Source organism: Chenopodium quinoa, unplaced genomic scaffold, assembly GCF_001683475.1.
Source record: "Chenopodium quinoa cultivar QQ74 unplaced genomic scaffold, ASM168347v1, whole genome shotgun sequence".
NCBI classification, from domain to species: domain Eukaryota; kingdom Viridiplantae; phylum Streptophyta; class Magnoliopsida; order Caryophyllales; family Amaranthaceae; genus Chenopodium; species Chenopodium quinoa.
Genome location: NW_018742651.1, coordinates 1825499 through 1841850, shown reverse-complemented (window position 1 = coordinate 1841850; position 16352 = coordinate 1825499). Strand labels below are relative to the sequence as shown.

The following is a 16352-nucleotide window of genomic DNA, read 5'->3' as shown; positions in this document are numbered from 1 at the left end:
GTCTACTGCTCTTTAACAACTGAGGCGATATTTGGTAAATACAATAAGGCATGAGTAATCCTATGAAAAATCAATTGAAGGGTCAAACTCGCTCTATGACTAGACATAATATGTACGAAGAACTTCTTGCTTTCCAATATCAACATATGCTTGAGCTATGGGTGCCATATTTGACTGCTCGATTCCCTTTTGATGTAATCATATAGTTTTATGCCTTTAATGTGTGTTCCGAATGTCTTATCTTCTCCTTTCTGCTATTATGTATCGTTGATTTATGTTAAATTCAAGTGATACTGTCAAAATTATCAGGCTTAAAGCATACTTGTATATTTCTATAAAAAAGACACTGGTTTGGTCATTTGATTGCATTGTATAATCAATTGATGTTTTAGAAGTTTCTATTACTACCTCCGTCAAACAGCAGCGTAGAAGTTTCTAATACTACGTAATTAATATCTTTGAAAAAGCTATTTTTGGCTTATGATAGATTTTCTGGCATAAAAAGCCTTAAAACACTGGTGCATCTGTTTATCTGTCTCAATTACTAACCAGCTTAGCTTACAGATCAGAATAGCATTTCTTCCCTGGCTCGTCGTGATAAAATCTATAAACTAATTATAGATGAAATGCTGTTAGTTGTGCCTGTGTCTTGTTTTATTAAAATTATTATTTGTTGCTTAACTTGGTATTTAGGACCTGTATACACGTATAATGTATGTACGGTGCTAATCTCCTCTTCAGGCTCTACCGCTCTTGTAGTTGGAACTTGGAAGTCTTCACTAGAACATCGTGGCTCCTACATTGGTAAGAGCTTCTGGAAATTTGACAGAAGCTTTCAGAATTGAATTACAATTAATGATGTGATGCTTAACATGTAATAACACATCCTACCTTTCCGAAATATGTACCTATATTCCATACCAAAATAAGTTGCGTATATAGTTTGCATTACATGTGCAGGAATTTTTTAACTTATGGCTTCATTGTTGTCTCTTAATACGGTTACAACTCTTACAAGTGGCTTTACTGCAAAAATTCAAACTCAGAAATGCTGGATAATTTCATGACTACTACGCTTTATTTTCTGTACAATTACTAGTGTTTATTAATTACTAATTTACAATCCAGAATTATACAACTCGCGCATTCAGGATCTTTGCTTCAAAAAGTACAGAACTGTGTGACTTCATTTCGTATGCTATCAATCCAGGCGTCTTCTCAGGGACAGGAATGCCATCTGACGAGAAAAATCCAGGAAATGCAAGAGCTGTGTCAAGTAATCGTACCCAAGTCATTCCCTCAGGGGGTGGTGGTAAAATTATATTTTCTGAATGTTCCCCGGCGTTGAAGGCAGCATACAAGTCACCCTTCACGAGGGAGGACTCCGAGCCTCTGTTGTCAGCCTTCAATTCCATAGCCAGAAATTTAGCTAGTGGATCATCCCATCTTGGTGGAGACAAGTCACAGTGATACCAACCAATATTTTCTTCTTCCAAAAATTCCCTCTTCTGCAGAAGATCACCACGCCTCTCTCTCAGAGAAATCAAAAATGAAATAAGCTGTGTGATCTGGACACCAAAAGCAGTGTTAAGAGCACTCCAATTGAAAGGTTTTCTTTTGCTGTATGAAGGGGAACCGCCAGTAGATTGGCCACACTCATCTCCCATATTTAATACAGGAACACCAAGTGAAACAAATAATATAAAGAGAAAGTTACGAATTTGTTTGAGGCGCGTTTCAAGGACAACTTTCTGATCTGTAGGGCCTTCTTCCCCACAGTTCCAACTAAATTCAGAAGCAAGGTCACTGCTGCTGAAGCTAACCAAATCAACTAGAGGAAGACCAAAGTTCCTGGCAACATAATTGAAAGAATACGATGGACCTCTTCCAGCAGAAAAAATGTCCCCGCTTCCACAAAGTCGTGTTGCTAGACTGCTTATAAGTCCTTCACCCCTCAGAAAATTTCTCACATCAATACAAAATTTAGAATTTATTTCAGCCCATCGTTTCCAATGAGGAAAGCAGGTTTCTTTGGATTTCACATCATAAGGATCCCAAAAATCTGCAATTATCTTCGTTTTTGAAAGTACAGGATCAAAAGCAATAGTTTCGACCAAAGGAGGGCGAGACAAGCTCTCTCCATAAGAGCCTCTCAAGAGATCTGAAGCATTTATGAAGCAAAATCCATCTATATGAAACTCTGTCACCCAATACCGGAGACTATCAACAATGATCTGCTGCATGTTTGGATAGTTACAGTTCAAAGCGTATCTGATACTCAATTCTCCGTCTTTATCAGCATAAAAATAGGATAAAGGGTCGATTTTCTGGAGTATTCCTTCTTCAGTGGTATGAGTGAAAACAACTTCCAAGTAAACCTCTATTCCATTGGCATGCATTGTCTTTACCATCTCTTTCATTGAATTAATAGCAGATACAGAATCACCGGCAGGTCCATACACCTGCATGGGTGAAAAATAATGAAATGGATAATAGGGGTCCTTTCTGTCATCGCATGGAAAAACTGGCTCCAATAATATGCTATTGATACCAAGATTTCTGAAATGCTGAAGTTTTTCAGTAGCACCAGAGAAGTTTCCAGAAAACTCATCAGGCAGTTTACTGGACTTGTCCCCAGTAAATTGCATAACATTTAATCGATAGAGAACTAATTTCTCCAAGATTAATCCAGGACGGGCATCACTACCCCAATCAAAAGCTGGTATAGCATGTAATTGACCAAGATCAGGTAGACCAGGAAGCTTCTTCCTTAACAGTTTAGCATATGGATCTAAAATAACCCTGCTACTACTTTCACTAAATACAGCTCCTTTGCATTGGTATCCATAACTCACAAAGGGTCCAACACTATCAAAGGACGCATGCCAGATATCACCAGTTCTATTCACATATGGATCCAGTTCAATCTCTAAAGCAGGTTTCTCTGACCCATTATCATCAAACAAACAAAGAACAACACTTTCTGCATTTCTAGAGAAAAGAGCGAAGTTCATCCTACCATCATTGGAGAAAGAAACACCCAGTGGAGCTGGATACCCAGCTGCAAAGCCAATAGGAACACAGAAATCGGTTTGTCTATGACTTTTTATCTGGAAACTTTCTGAATCAGCGCCATCTATATAACTCAACATGAATGAGAGATAAAATGGAACTAAATATGATTCAAATTCTATTTCAACTACGTAAGTGCCAACAGAGTTTCTCCTCAGAGATATCTGGGAAATGGCCTTCTCAGGTGCTGAGGTTTGGAATTCAAGAGGAATGAAAGATGAAGAGTTGGATCTATATGTACCCCAATTTAGTACCAGCTTCTCCGGGTTACCATTCAGTTGAGAAGGACAAACCTCAATATGCGCCGAATACTTTAAACTTCTCTTCCCGACAGCTACCTTCACTTGACCACCATTCTCAGTCCTAAAATGGTATTTTGACAATCCATGCTCAGCCTTTTCAAGGGGGATTCCAGCTAAAGCTCTAGCTTGGAGACCTAGCTTTTTAGCAGGCCGCATTTTGGAAAAACCATAGCTTTCATGAAACACATGTTGCCACCCAAATTTTCCTTCACGTATTAAATCCCTTCCTTCATACGAAATACACGTACAAGCAAATTTTCTTGATAAATGTGCACTAGTATTATTGATTGTTTGAAACAATCCCACAGGTCCGGATGTTAAAATTACTGCCATTGACTGCTACCAGATTGGACATAAATTCCAGAGTTTCTCAACAAGATGCTACAATTAATTTACACCTGTTCGGTAGAGGAGTAAGTCTAAAAACTCAGTTATGCTGAGGGTGTAAAAGTACTAATTCATAGCCAACAAGAAAGCACATGCAGCAAATGGGTTTCGAAGAAGCACAAAAGCTTGTTCAACACAATCTTCCTATCAATTTCAAGTCCAATATAAACACGACGATTGTTCAGAAAGTATCAAAAGTATCTCCACACTGCTTGTCAGCTAAACCTCATCAAACATGTAATAGTTGAATCAAAGCAGCATCATAACAAATAAATATCTCCTCAATATAATCGAACATTAAACACAAATTCTCGATATCACTTCACAAAATCTTATGAGCATCATGATACACCATTATCTGATGCTACGAAAACTTTAATATGTCATTATTGATCTTTGCATAAACGGGGTTAGTCATAACATTAATTGGGTTAAAACAAGGAAGATTAACTCTAATGCAACAATTGAAGGGGAGTTAACAGATAATGGAGACACATTGTACAATCAATTACAGTAATCAAATAGTGCAGCCCTACTCAAAGGTAAACATGATTGCCAACCAGATTTTGCTAAATTAAATTTCATAATCATGTAAACTAGTAATTTTTAATCCAACAATTGAAACCCAGATAACTAACTAATACAATCAATCATTTCAATCAACTACAATTTTTTTCCCTATGAAAAATACAAGCCCTATTCATTTCAATGTAATTCAGTGCATATCCAACAAAATGCTAATACCTAGTATATCTTATTTGAGCTTGCAAAAGTGAAATGTAAAAATCAAAATACAATTTAAATTCAAATTATTACCTAGGGAATGAATGATTTTGGAATCCAAATTCTGGGATGTTTTGATTTGATCCTGAATTAGGGAATAGAAGGAAGGACGATCTTTTGTCTGTTTGGGTATTGTGGGAGGAGAGAGAAAATGAGAACTGATTGACAATGCGATATGTTAGGAGATTATCTAGGCATGGCTGCCATTGTTTTTTATTTTCAAGCAGTGAGCAAGACTCAAGAATAGTACTTGTGAATTGAGATAATTGATGAAGAATGTAAGATCCAAAAAGAATTTGCCAATTTCCCCGCCAGGCGCCAGCCCCAAGAGTAGGGGTGACCAAGAAATCGGTGGGTCCGAATCCTTAGTCGGTTCGAGTTTATACAAAGATTCGGTTTGAACCGATTTTGAATTTAACTAGTGTATGACTTGGACGATGCTTTAAGTTGCTAGATTATACAGAGTATTTGTTTAGTTTGATAGCTAGGTTAGGTGCTGTGTATGTATCGTAATTTTTTCTATTTATCATTAGTTTAACACAGTATTTAATTATAAAATTTTAAGAAAATTTTGACATTTTCTACCACTTAAAACACCATGTTTCACATTTACTACCGGTTAAATTTATTTTTACATTACTACCACCTAAATCACACTTTTTTAAAAATAATTACCTGATGTATCGTTACTATTTTTGTTAGTGGGGCTCAACCACCGTCCAACCACCCCTCCATCCCCAGCCACCTTCTGCCACCTCCCTTTCCCCCATCAAAGCTGCCCTGAAGACAGAAACATCACTGCCACCCCCTCCGCTTGTCGGCAAGCCTATTCCCCACACCGGCGACCCGTTCCTCTGCCCCTACCTGAATCCCCTTTCCTTCCCATGAAAGCCTAGAAAAATCCGTCATCTACCCCTAAAACCCCCAAATCGTTCCTCCTCCACCCTAAAAAAACCTTGGCCGCTAGGGTTTCGGGGCTGGGCGAGGAGTGATCTAGAGGTTTCAAGGGTAGGGGAAAGGTTTTTCTAGGGTTTCGCGGTGGTGAATTGAGGTTTGGGTCCTAGGGGAGAGGAGCGGTGTCGTGCGAAATGATTGGGCGTCGCCGGGTTTATTTAGAGGTGGTTGGCAAGGGGGATATGGAGGTGGTGGGGTTCGCCGGCATCGAGGGTACGTTTGGGCACCGGCAAGGGGAGGGTGCCTGGGATTTTTTTTTATAAGTTTTTTTTAATAAATTAAATTATTATTTAATAAAATACTGGGCCCCATTTAACTAAACCTTAACGGATTTTAAAGTAGTAGTTATTTTTAACAAAGTGTGATTTAGGTGGTAGTGTTTTGGGTGTTTTTGTCCCTCGGGAGAGTTACAACACGAAGTCTGATCCGGCCGAGCTGTACCTGCAAAATAACGGAGACTCCGGGTGGTAGGAGCTCCGCCTCCGACGGTCAAGTTAGTAACTTGAAAAGGAATAAAGAGGACGGAAATTTAGGTGGGTATCTGCTCGGATTCCAAGCTCAGGTGTTTCTCTGATGTGAGAGAATGCTAGTGTAATAAATGGTAAAACGTGCCCTCAAAATGAGGGACATCTCCCTATTTATAGGGTCTTTGGGATTTGTGCCCTTGATTAGGTCACTGAACCCTAATCATTGGTGGGCTGCGCCGTTTTGCGGCTTTCTCGGGATTTGGGCCTGAAGGCCGCCTCTCCTTATTTTCTGGAGTGACACGTGTCAAGCAGGGATTGGTCCACTTTGGGCCATCCTGAGGCTGACACGTGTCATCCTCTGATTGGACCACGTGGCGGGGTAAAATTACCCTAAACATTTGCCCCTCACAGATGTGACGTGGCACGCCACGTGGGATCTGTGACACATGTCACGCTCCGGTTGGCGGTAACTTTACCATTAAAGAGTAACCGTTCACCTTCCAAGTAAATTACGGAAATGCCCCCATATTTACCCTCTATATATAGACGTTTACCCTTATAATTTTGTACGTTTACAAAAATCTTCTAGAGAGAAAACTTTGAGAGAGCAGAAGTCATCCGCTTAAGTCAGACGCAAGTAAGAAAGTTTGTTCTCCATCAACCCAGCCGGACCCGCCTACCTTCAGATATCACATCCAAAGGTACCGTCTCTGTCTCTCTCAGCTCTTTTTCTTTTTTCACCGCTTGTACATATTTCTTGCAATAAATGGATGCATCACCAACACACACGGCACAGCCTAGGTTAGAGTCCAGCCGGTCACCAGGGACGGCTGAGTCTAGGACTGGGAGTGCCATCCCGGGGTGTTGGGACCACCCTTTGCCTTGGATTCCGACCAGTTATGTGTCTGTGCAGGACACCATGGCTCGGACAATGCAGACGGCAACTGATCCAAATTACAAGAGCGAAGGCTCAGGCGGCCAAACGCCTGAGGGAGAAACGTCTGGTCAGGGAGACCAGACGGCTCTGGAGAGATCCCCTTCGCGCGCCCCTTCAACTCCTGCTGATTCCTTCTTGGAGGAATGCGACCAAGGCGGCGACGAGGCCGTCTCTGCCCCCTTGAGTCAAAGTGAGGAGGAGACGGAGAGCGACAGCTCCGCCTCTACCTCTGAGAGCAGTGACGATTTACCCCCGCTTCCGGATAGCGAGGAGGAAGAATGGAAAAAGTGGAACGAGAAGGATGATCCCTTCAACATCCACGTATCCTCCAAGGACTAGATCCAAATGGAGGAAAACTTGAAGAATTTTACTAAAATGCACCCGCTAGGAGACGGGTATAGGATCCGGGTGCCGCCTGAGAATGGCACCGTCGCCTGGGAGGACGATCAAGAGAACGCCAACAACTATTTTGGCTGTTATGAGGCGGCGTTCAAGGCTAGTCTCCGCTTTCCCCTTCACCAGGCGGTGAAGGCAATTTTGAGAGGCTACGGCCTCGGAGTTTGGCAACTTACCCCCAACTCTTGGACAAACATTCTGGAGTATGTTGCCGCCTGCGAGTTCCAGGGGCTTAACCCCGGCTGGGAGGCTTTTGCTAGTATGCATTATCTTAGCAGAAGCCCAGGCGGCTGGAGGGCGTGGTACACTCTAACCACACAGCCCCAATATATGATGACCTTGGACAAGGTCTCGAAATTCGACGGCTGGAAGCACAGGTTCTACCTGATGTCAGCTCCAACCAGACGGGAGAATTATGAATTCCGTCTGTACAATAAGAAACCCGACTTGTTGGGCCGGAAGTGCGCTCTTCCCCGGATCCCAGAGGAAGACTTTGACAAGATCATTGAGGCAGACTTTTTTGGCCTCACAGACGCGACCTTGTCAATCAGGGAAACAATAAAAGTCCCCAAGAGGATCCCCAAGAGCGCATGGTTCAGGGACGAGTGTTTTCTAGCCGCCTGCGGGCTAGGGCACATGTTTACCAAACGTATGCGCCTGAGTTTATTTCCGTCTGTAGTATTTTTCTATTGAAATTTATTTACGATGTTGACCAATTTCCTTCTTTTTGCAGAAGAAGCATATAAACATGTTGCAGACGGAGAAAACCCCCAAGCGATCCTCAGCTGCCATCCGCAAGGCGCTTGCGGAAAAGGCTGCGGCTGAGGTCAAAGCCAAGGTAACAAACGCCTGACCCTTTCATAAGTTGAACTTTTAAAATTATTTTTCCCTGATGCTAACCTTAACTTTGGTTATTTTTGCAGGGAGGAGAGGTTGGAAAATCGTTTGAGAAATAACTCAAACGGGCTAGGGAGGAGACCCCCTCCGTTCTCAACAAAATAAAAAAATCCACCTCCGCGTCAACTCCAGGCGCCTCAGCCGGGCATCAGCAGATGCGGATAGCGGGGCAAAACGAGAAGATAGGCGGAAGCTTCTCGTCAACCCCTTATCAGCAGCCGCGGGGTTCACCACGCCTGCAAGCGATTCCCGCTTGGACAACTCTGAAGGTAAGAACCCTTTTGAATCCCCGCTTGAGCTGGGGTGGCCTTTGCGGGTGAAATCCCACTCTCAACAGACGTCATCTTCAGACGGTCGGCAACAAATAGGTGCTGCCTTAGTTTCACACTCATCACGTATTGATTGTGGTGCAGATCAATTTCCCCGCTGGTCAGACGTCTAGAAGCATGCCAAGGCCATGCTGGAAGCCGTCCGGAAGAGGGATAAAGACAGTATCCCTGGGATAGAGACGTTCAATCTTGAACGCATTCTATCCCTTCTGGCTGAGGTAAGAAACTTGTCAATTCAATTTTATTTTTTCAAGTGTTTTATCCCACCTGCAATACTTATACCGCCTGCTTTTTTGCAGGCTATGCTGCGTGTGGACGGGCTCAAACATCCTTATTCCCGCAAACGGGAAAAGGTAAAAAGAGCCAAGAAGTCCGCCATAGACGCTGACAATATTGCTTTACACTCCACTATAGTAAATGAACTTGAAATTAAAGCAATCATAATGACACAGGCGTCTAGAATCCAGCAGCTGGAGGCGGATCTGGAGACGGCCAAACAGCGGGCGGGTGATGCTGAGACGGCTAAGAAGAAGGCGGAGGAGGCCCATAAAAAGGCGGATGAGAGCGCCAAGAAGGCTAATGAGGAGCACAAGAAGGCTCGGGTGGACCTTGGCACACTTCAGGGTGTTTCTGAAGAGAACACCAACCTGAAGACCAAGGTTGAGAAGCTAGAGAAGGAGGCTGCTCAGGCTCAGATAAACTTTGCAGCAACCCTGGAGGCGGAGCAAAACCGTCTAGTTGCTGAGAGTGACGCTGACAATGACGCCCGAATGAAGATCGCCTGGGCTGCCTTGTACCCGGACGCGGATTATGGCGTCTGGGCACTGGCTCACAGGTACGCCGAGGACGTGGTGTACTTGAGAGAAAGAGGTGAGCCAGAGCCTGAGTCTTTCGACGCCTGGGTTAACGCCAACAATGTGCCCCTCGTGCCTCAGCTACTTGGTCCGGGTGAAGCGCAAGAGATTCCCTCAGACGGTGAGGAAGAGGACCAGGAGGAGCCGCCTGCAGGCCAGAAGTGACTTTTCAGCGGCAGTAGCCAATCTCTTTTTTAGTTTTTCTTTTATTCAGCGGCAGTATGCCAAAACTTGTTTTTCCGGCCTGCGTGCCGAGTACATTTGTATTTACTGGCTAAGGAGCCGGGTTAATTAACAATTTCTCATTTCTCCCGGACGGGGTCCGATTAACACTTTATTCCACCACAACCGTTTGGTTGGGTGGACTTTATGAAATGCATCGACTGAGTCGGTTTTGATCATCTTGCGTTTGCGTTTGAATTTCAATTTTATTTTATTTTATTGTTTTTTTTAATTTTAATTTTTCATTTTTGCCTAACTTATCAAAAGCATGCGACAACTTTTTGCCTAACTAATCAATAGTTTGGCTGTCCTTGCCCCTGGACGGCTGTGTGATTGGTTTCAAGTGGAGTTGGTTGACTGACTTGAAAACGTCTGATGCTGCAAAGAGCATGATATGTTTGTAAGTCAATCAATCACAGTAGTGATTGCCCCAAACCAAGTGCACAGCCGTACACCAACAGGCGCTCCAATCACTACCCAGACGACGTTTGTCCGTCTTGGTAGAGATTTCGTAGCCACTGAACAACTCTTTTGCCCCAATTGGGGTGGGAAGTGCAATTTTTAGAATAAATAACCTAAGTGAGAACTTCAGCCGGTGACCGACTGATGCCTCTGGGCATCCGGTATTTGGAAACTTTATCGTTCTTCATAGGTCATTTTGGTCAGACGGCTATGAGTTGACCAATTTGGTCGTTCAATTTTTGTCGTCTGCATGGGTATGTAGAATTGACAATTAGTCTGTTCTCTGCGGCGATTGCATCCGGAGGGGTGTCGCCGGACGCCTTTGTCCATGTTGGGACAGCCGATTTTATAAAATGAGCAACCATCCGGCCATTTTAGTCTTTGGTCTTGTTTAGGACCGGTTGTATAGCCACCAAGCGTTTTTGTGCTTAGCTTTTAATCAGTTAATTTACACTAAGTGTCGAACTTAGTTGGTTAAACCAAAAAGCCTTTCTGGGTATTACCCAGACGGACGGGTAATTATTAAATCATACCAAGTATCAAACTTAAGTAAATAAACAAAGGATCCATCTGAGTATTACCCAGGCGGTCAAGCAAACCGACTAAGTATCAAACTTAGTTAGGTAAGTGAAGAATCCGTCTGAGTATTACCCAGGCGGATAATCAAAAAGCAACAAAACAATTTTGCAAACAAAGTCTGAATCTTTTATTAATTGACTGTCTGTTTACAAAAAACTTACATTCTCAGAAGTATTACTTTTTCAAATTGTCTACATTCCAAGTTCTAGGCAGGCGCCTGCCGTCTACTTTTTTGTTGGAGGCTCTAGTCATTCTCAGACGGTAAATCTCATGACGCAAGGCGGCATTGCCCCTGCGTTATGGGAGTGAATCCAATGCCAGGCGCATTGCTTCCCAGTTTTCCTCTTCATCATATAGCATGACTCTGTGAGTCGGCTCGTAATATTCGATGGGCAAGACGGCTTCAGCACCGTGAACCATGAGAAATGGGGTTTCACCGGTTGCCCCTTTTGCTGTTGTCCGGATGGCCCATAGGACATGGATTAACTCTTCTACCCATAAGCCACCGGCTCTTTCTATTTTCTTCTTAATTCCATCTGAGATGAGTTTGTTGAAGGCTTCAACTTGGCCTTTTGCTTGGGGTCGGCCAACAGATGCAAAATAGCTTGAGATCCCCTGATCTCCCAACCAAGTTTTTAGATGAGGCGTCTCAAACTGAGGACCATTATCAAACACCATAGACATAGGTACCCCATACCGGGTTATAATGTTCTTCCAAATGAAGGAAATTACGTCTGAGGTCTTGATGTTTTTAACCGCCTCAGCCTCCACCCACTTGGTGAAATAATCCACAGCCACCAAGATGTAGCGCTTTCCGCCTGGAGCAGGCGTGTAAGGACCTAGAATGTCCATGCCCCATTTTGCGAACGAGATTAGGCTGTGGATGGCCGTCAGATCAGTAGCCGGACGATGAATGAGTTTGCCAAATTTTTGGCATTTGTCACATTTCTTCACTAATTCCTTGGCGTCTGCCTCAAGAGTGGGCCAAAAATAATGTCGTCTGGCTCTAACGGCTAGGGACCTGCCGCCTAGGTGAGAGCCGCGGAATCCCGAGTGCAAGTCTTCGAGCACTTCCTTCCCCTTTTCACGGGTGACACACTTCAACAGGGGCTTAAGAAACCCCGCCTTGAAGAGTTCTCCATTTTTCAACTCGAAGCTTGCAGCTCGCTTCTTTAGGATGGCTGCTTCCTGTGGCGAATTAGGAAGTGTGCCGTCTGAGAGATAGGCCCGGATGCCATCCATCCAGGTAGAGCTTCGGTCCAGCACTCCAATGGGATCTTCATAGATGCTTCTCTTTCAAGAACTTCCCAAAATACAGACCGAGGCGTATCATGGCAGGCGGAAGACGCCAATTTTGACAATGCATCCGCCTGGTTGTTTTCCGACCTAGGCACTTGATTCAGCCGGAATTCCTCAAGTGCCCCGGCCTCTTCTTTGGCTGCCTGAAGATATTTGATCATAGCCGGATGAGTAGCCTCATAGCTTCCCTCATACTGGCTAACAACCAATTGGAAATCAGAGTAGGCGTCAATTTTCATGGCCCCTGCCGCCTTACACATGTGAATGCCGGCTAGCAGGGCTTCATATTCCGCCTTATTGTTTGAGGCCTGAAACTTGAAGCGTAGTGCATACTCAAATCTGTCCCCTTCAGGAGACTCGTAGATTACGCCTGCACCACAGCCGTTCTTAGTAGAGCTCCCGTCTACATACATTTTCCAAACCTGATCAAGATTATCCGGAGCCACCGGACGGGTCATTTCAACAATGAAGTCGGCAAACGCCTGACCTTTCACTGCCTTTCTTGGTTCGTAAGTGATTTCAAGACTTTGCATTTCAATAGCCCATTTCAACATTCTCCGGGATGAGTCCAAGGTAGACATTGGCCGCTTGAGTGGCTGGTCGGTGTAAATCACCACCGGGTGAGCCAGAAAGTAAGGCTTCAATTTTTTGAAAGCCGTATACAGAGCAAGGCCAAATTTTTCAACCATGGGATACCGGAGTTCAGCATTTTTAAGAACATGGCTAATGAAGTAAACCGGGAGCTGCACGCCGTCTCGCTCAGCAAGGAGAACGACACTGAGGGCATGATCTGAGACGGCTAAGTACATGTACAACGTCTCCCTAGGTAAAGGACTGACCAACCTAGGTAGAGAATGTAAATGCTCTTTCAACCTCTGGAATGCCGCCTCAGCATCCTCCCCCCATTCAAATCTGGTCTTCTTCCTGATTGCTTGGAAGAAGTAGAAGCACTTGTCGCTTGACCGACTGAGGAACCTCCCCAAGGCAGCCAGACAGCTGGTGAGTCTCTGAACTTCCTTGACAGAACGGGGTGACTTCATATCAATCACTGCCTGTACCTTTTCAGGGTTAGCCTCTATCCCCCTTTGATCAATCAGGAATCCGAGAAACTTCCCAGACTCAACACCAAAGACGTATTTCTTAGGATTTAACATAACCTTATGCCGCCTAAGGGTGGTGAATGTTTCTCGGAGATCAGCAAGATGATCCGTCTGTAGCTTGGATTTGACTATCATGTCATCAATGTACGCCTCCACATTCCTCCCAATCTGATTAATGAAGACCGTATTAATCATCCGTTGGAAAGTGGCAGACGCATTTTTCAAGCCAAACGGCATCACTGTATAACAGAATAACCCCTGATCAGTGACGAAGGCCGTCTTTTCTTGATCTTTCTTCCACAGGGGTATTTGATGGAAGCCGGAGTAGGCGTCCATAAAGCTCATCAAGGCGTGACCGGCTGTAGAGTCGACCAAACTGTCGATCTTTGGAAGCGGGTAACTGTCCTTTGGACATGCCTTGTTGAGCTCTGTGTAATCAACACACATGCGCCAGGTCCCATTCGGTTTCTTAACAAGGACCACATTGGCCACCCAGTCGGGAAAATTACAAGGCCGAATGAACCTGGCGTCTAGCAGCTTTTTGACTTCGGCAGCTGTCGCCTGACTTCTTTCCTCACCGTGGTTTCTTTTCTTTTTCCGGATGGGCTTCTTTTTGGGGTCCACAGCGAGTTTGTGGACAGCGAGATCCAGGCTGACGTCTGGCATCTCTTCCACTTCAAAGGCAAAAATGTCTTTGAATTTCTTCCACAGAAGGTGCAAGCTTGCACCTAAAGTAGCATGAGCAACCGTTCCAACCTTTACTATACATTCTGGAAAGCTGTCATCCAGAACGAGATCAATGCTTTCACCAGCCGGTTGAGGGCGGAGCTCATATGACCGTTCACCGGTTAGTGATTGCTATTTTTTCTCTTTCTTCACCTCCACCAACAGAGGTGCCTTTCTTTTCTTCCCGGCTGCTGGTGGGACAGGCGCTGGGTCGGCATCCTTGACATTGTCAAGGTCTATTGGTTCCTGGCCGTCTAGGGCCACAGTGTCTCTGACGGCTGAGAGATAACACTCTCGGGCCGTCTTCTAATCCCCATTCAGGGAACCAACAGTGCCGTCATCCCTCTCATACTTGATGAGCATGAGAGATAGGATGATTACTGCCTTGGATACGTTGAGGGTCGGCCGGCCAAGGATAATGTTGTAGGCGGTCAACTCCTCAACGACAAAGAATCTGACGACAATATGTCGCCCTTGGCCCTTTTCTCCCAGCCGGATGGGTAAGTCAATTCTTCCGGCTAGGTAGACCATCCCACCCCCAAAACCAACCAAGGGGTGGGTGACCGGATGCATGCTGCTGACGTTGTATTTCAGCTTTTGCAAGCACCGGAGGCTAATGATGTATGATGAGCTGCCGGTGTCAATAAGGATTCTTCCAACCAGTTGGTTGGCAACCTTACATTCAATGACAACCGGGTCATCATGCGGACGACGGACGTTGCCCCTATCCTTCTCAGTGATCAAGACGTCTGGGAAGGAGGTGCTTGCAGACGCCTGCTCGTCTTCATCCTTGTCCATCTTTCGAAGATAGCTCTTGGTTCCCCGGATGGTAGGGCCACCACAGGAGAACCCGCCTGCTATTGTGTAGACCGACTCCTTGTCGGTATCCGAGCTACTAGCAGGCTGGGGGGTAGTCTTGGAGGACTGACCCTTGTTTTTCTTTTTTGCCCCGGCAGGGGACTTAGAAATGTAGGACTTCAACAGCCCTTTGTCTGCCAGACGGTCCAACGCCCGCTGAAGACTGAAGCAGTCGTTAGTATCATGGCCGACCTCCTCATGGAACTGACATAATTTATTTTTGTTCCGTGACTGGACAGAACTCTTCATAGGATTCGGCTTCTCAATGGACAGCCGGTCCTTTACCTCCATGAGGATAGAGTTGCAGCCTTTATTAAACTCGTACTTGGGGACGTACAGTTTGAACTCTTTCCTTTTCTTCTGGGACGGTTGGTCAAAATCATTAATCGCCCAGATTTCTTTTCTTTTCTTTCTCTCTTCTTTATTTTTGGGCGGCTGAGCAGACCGTCTGTCTTTCTGTTTGTCGGACTTCTTGGAGTCCAACTGGTTACCAGGCGAGCAGAGGTCGGTAGCTTGAATGTAGCTTTACGCCTCCCTCAGGGCCGCTTGTAAGGTGAAAGCCCCTTTTCTGACTAGGTCGAACTTAAAGGTCGACCCATCTCTCAGACCTTTGAAAAAGTCTGTAAAAGCTACCTCGTCAGACAGTCCTTGAATCTGAATTCTTATCAGATTGAACCGCCTGACATATGAGCGCAACCCTTCTCTCCCCCCCTGCCTAACAGTGCTCAAATCAAGGCTTGTTTTCTTAGTAGGGATGTTCATTGAGAAGTTGGAAGCAAACAGGAAGGCGAGCTTCCTGAAGCTATCGATGGACCCGGCTGGAAAATTGCCGAACCATTGTTGGGAAATGCCCTTCAATGTAGCCGGGAAGCACCGAAACCAAGTGGCATCATCCAACCCCTGCAGATACATGAGGTTGGTGTAAGCCATGAGGTGGTCTTCCGGATTGGTGGTACCATCATAGGTACCAACCAACACATTCTTAACCTTGGCCAGATGGGCCGCCTCAGTTATCTCCCGGGTGAACGCAGAAGGCTGTTCACCCAGGCGCAGCAGACGAAGCTGCCAGTCCAATGGCTGGATATTTGGATATGCCGCCTGACCTCCAAAGAAGGTCGGCTGCATGAAGTGAGGGGGATACTGTCCGTAAGCCTGAGTAGGCACATACGGTACAGCTCCAATCATGTGAGGGCCAGAATGGACGGTATTACCGCCTGTTTGGCTCTCATGCAAGGAGGGTGCACTCCCTGCAGAAATGTTGTTGAAGTTGTCTGGAAAGTTCGATGTTAAAGCCGACTCAGACAACGATTGGTTTCTCTTCCGGTTGATGATCTCCCGGGCATCAAGAGTTGATTTTTTACTTCTCACCGGATGATGAGTCCGGCGAGTGTTATTGGTGTTCTTCCTAGGAAGGAGAATTTTTGACCAATCAATGGTCCCGGCTGCCTTCTCCTTTGGATGAGGAGTGGGCTGCCGGTCTCTGACTGACTTCCCCTTCTCTGGAGGAGTCTTCTTCGCCGACTGACCTTTACTTGGGCCAACCCGGCTTTTGGTGATCAGCTCTTTAATTTCACCCTTGAAACTTGTCATGAATCTCATGAGTTCGTCTCGGGTGACAGGGGCTGATCCAGCGGCCGTTTGGGTTTCCCCTTCCGGCTGCCCAGTGGGTCGGCTTGGACCCGCCTGGGAGGCACCCCACTCCAGAATATCTCTGGGTCGGATGCTCTT

The 16352-nt window shown here is 45.2% G+C and overlaps 1 protein-coding gene across 1 annotated transcript; it reads right to left on the bottom strand.

The window, feature by feature from the left end:
- Positions 1 to 892: 892 nt before the first annotated feature.
- On the bottom strand, positions 893 to 4900 carry LOC110722095 (isoamylase 2, chloroplastic-like). Its single transcript, XM_021901333.1, has 2 exons — positions 4578 to 4900; positions 893 to 3772 (listed from the first exon to the last, which is right to left on the bottom strand). Exon 2 carries the CDS (start codon positions 3705 to 3707, stop codon positions 1131 to 1133), a length of 2577 nt encoding a protein of 858 aa, XP_021757025.1. The 5' UTR covers positions 3708 to 3772; positions 4578 to 4900; the 3' UTR covers positions 893 to 1130.
- Between the last annotated feature and the right edge of the window lie 11452 nt (positions 4901 to 16352).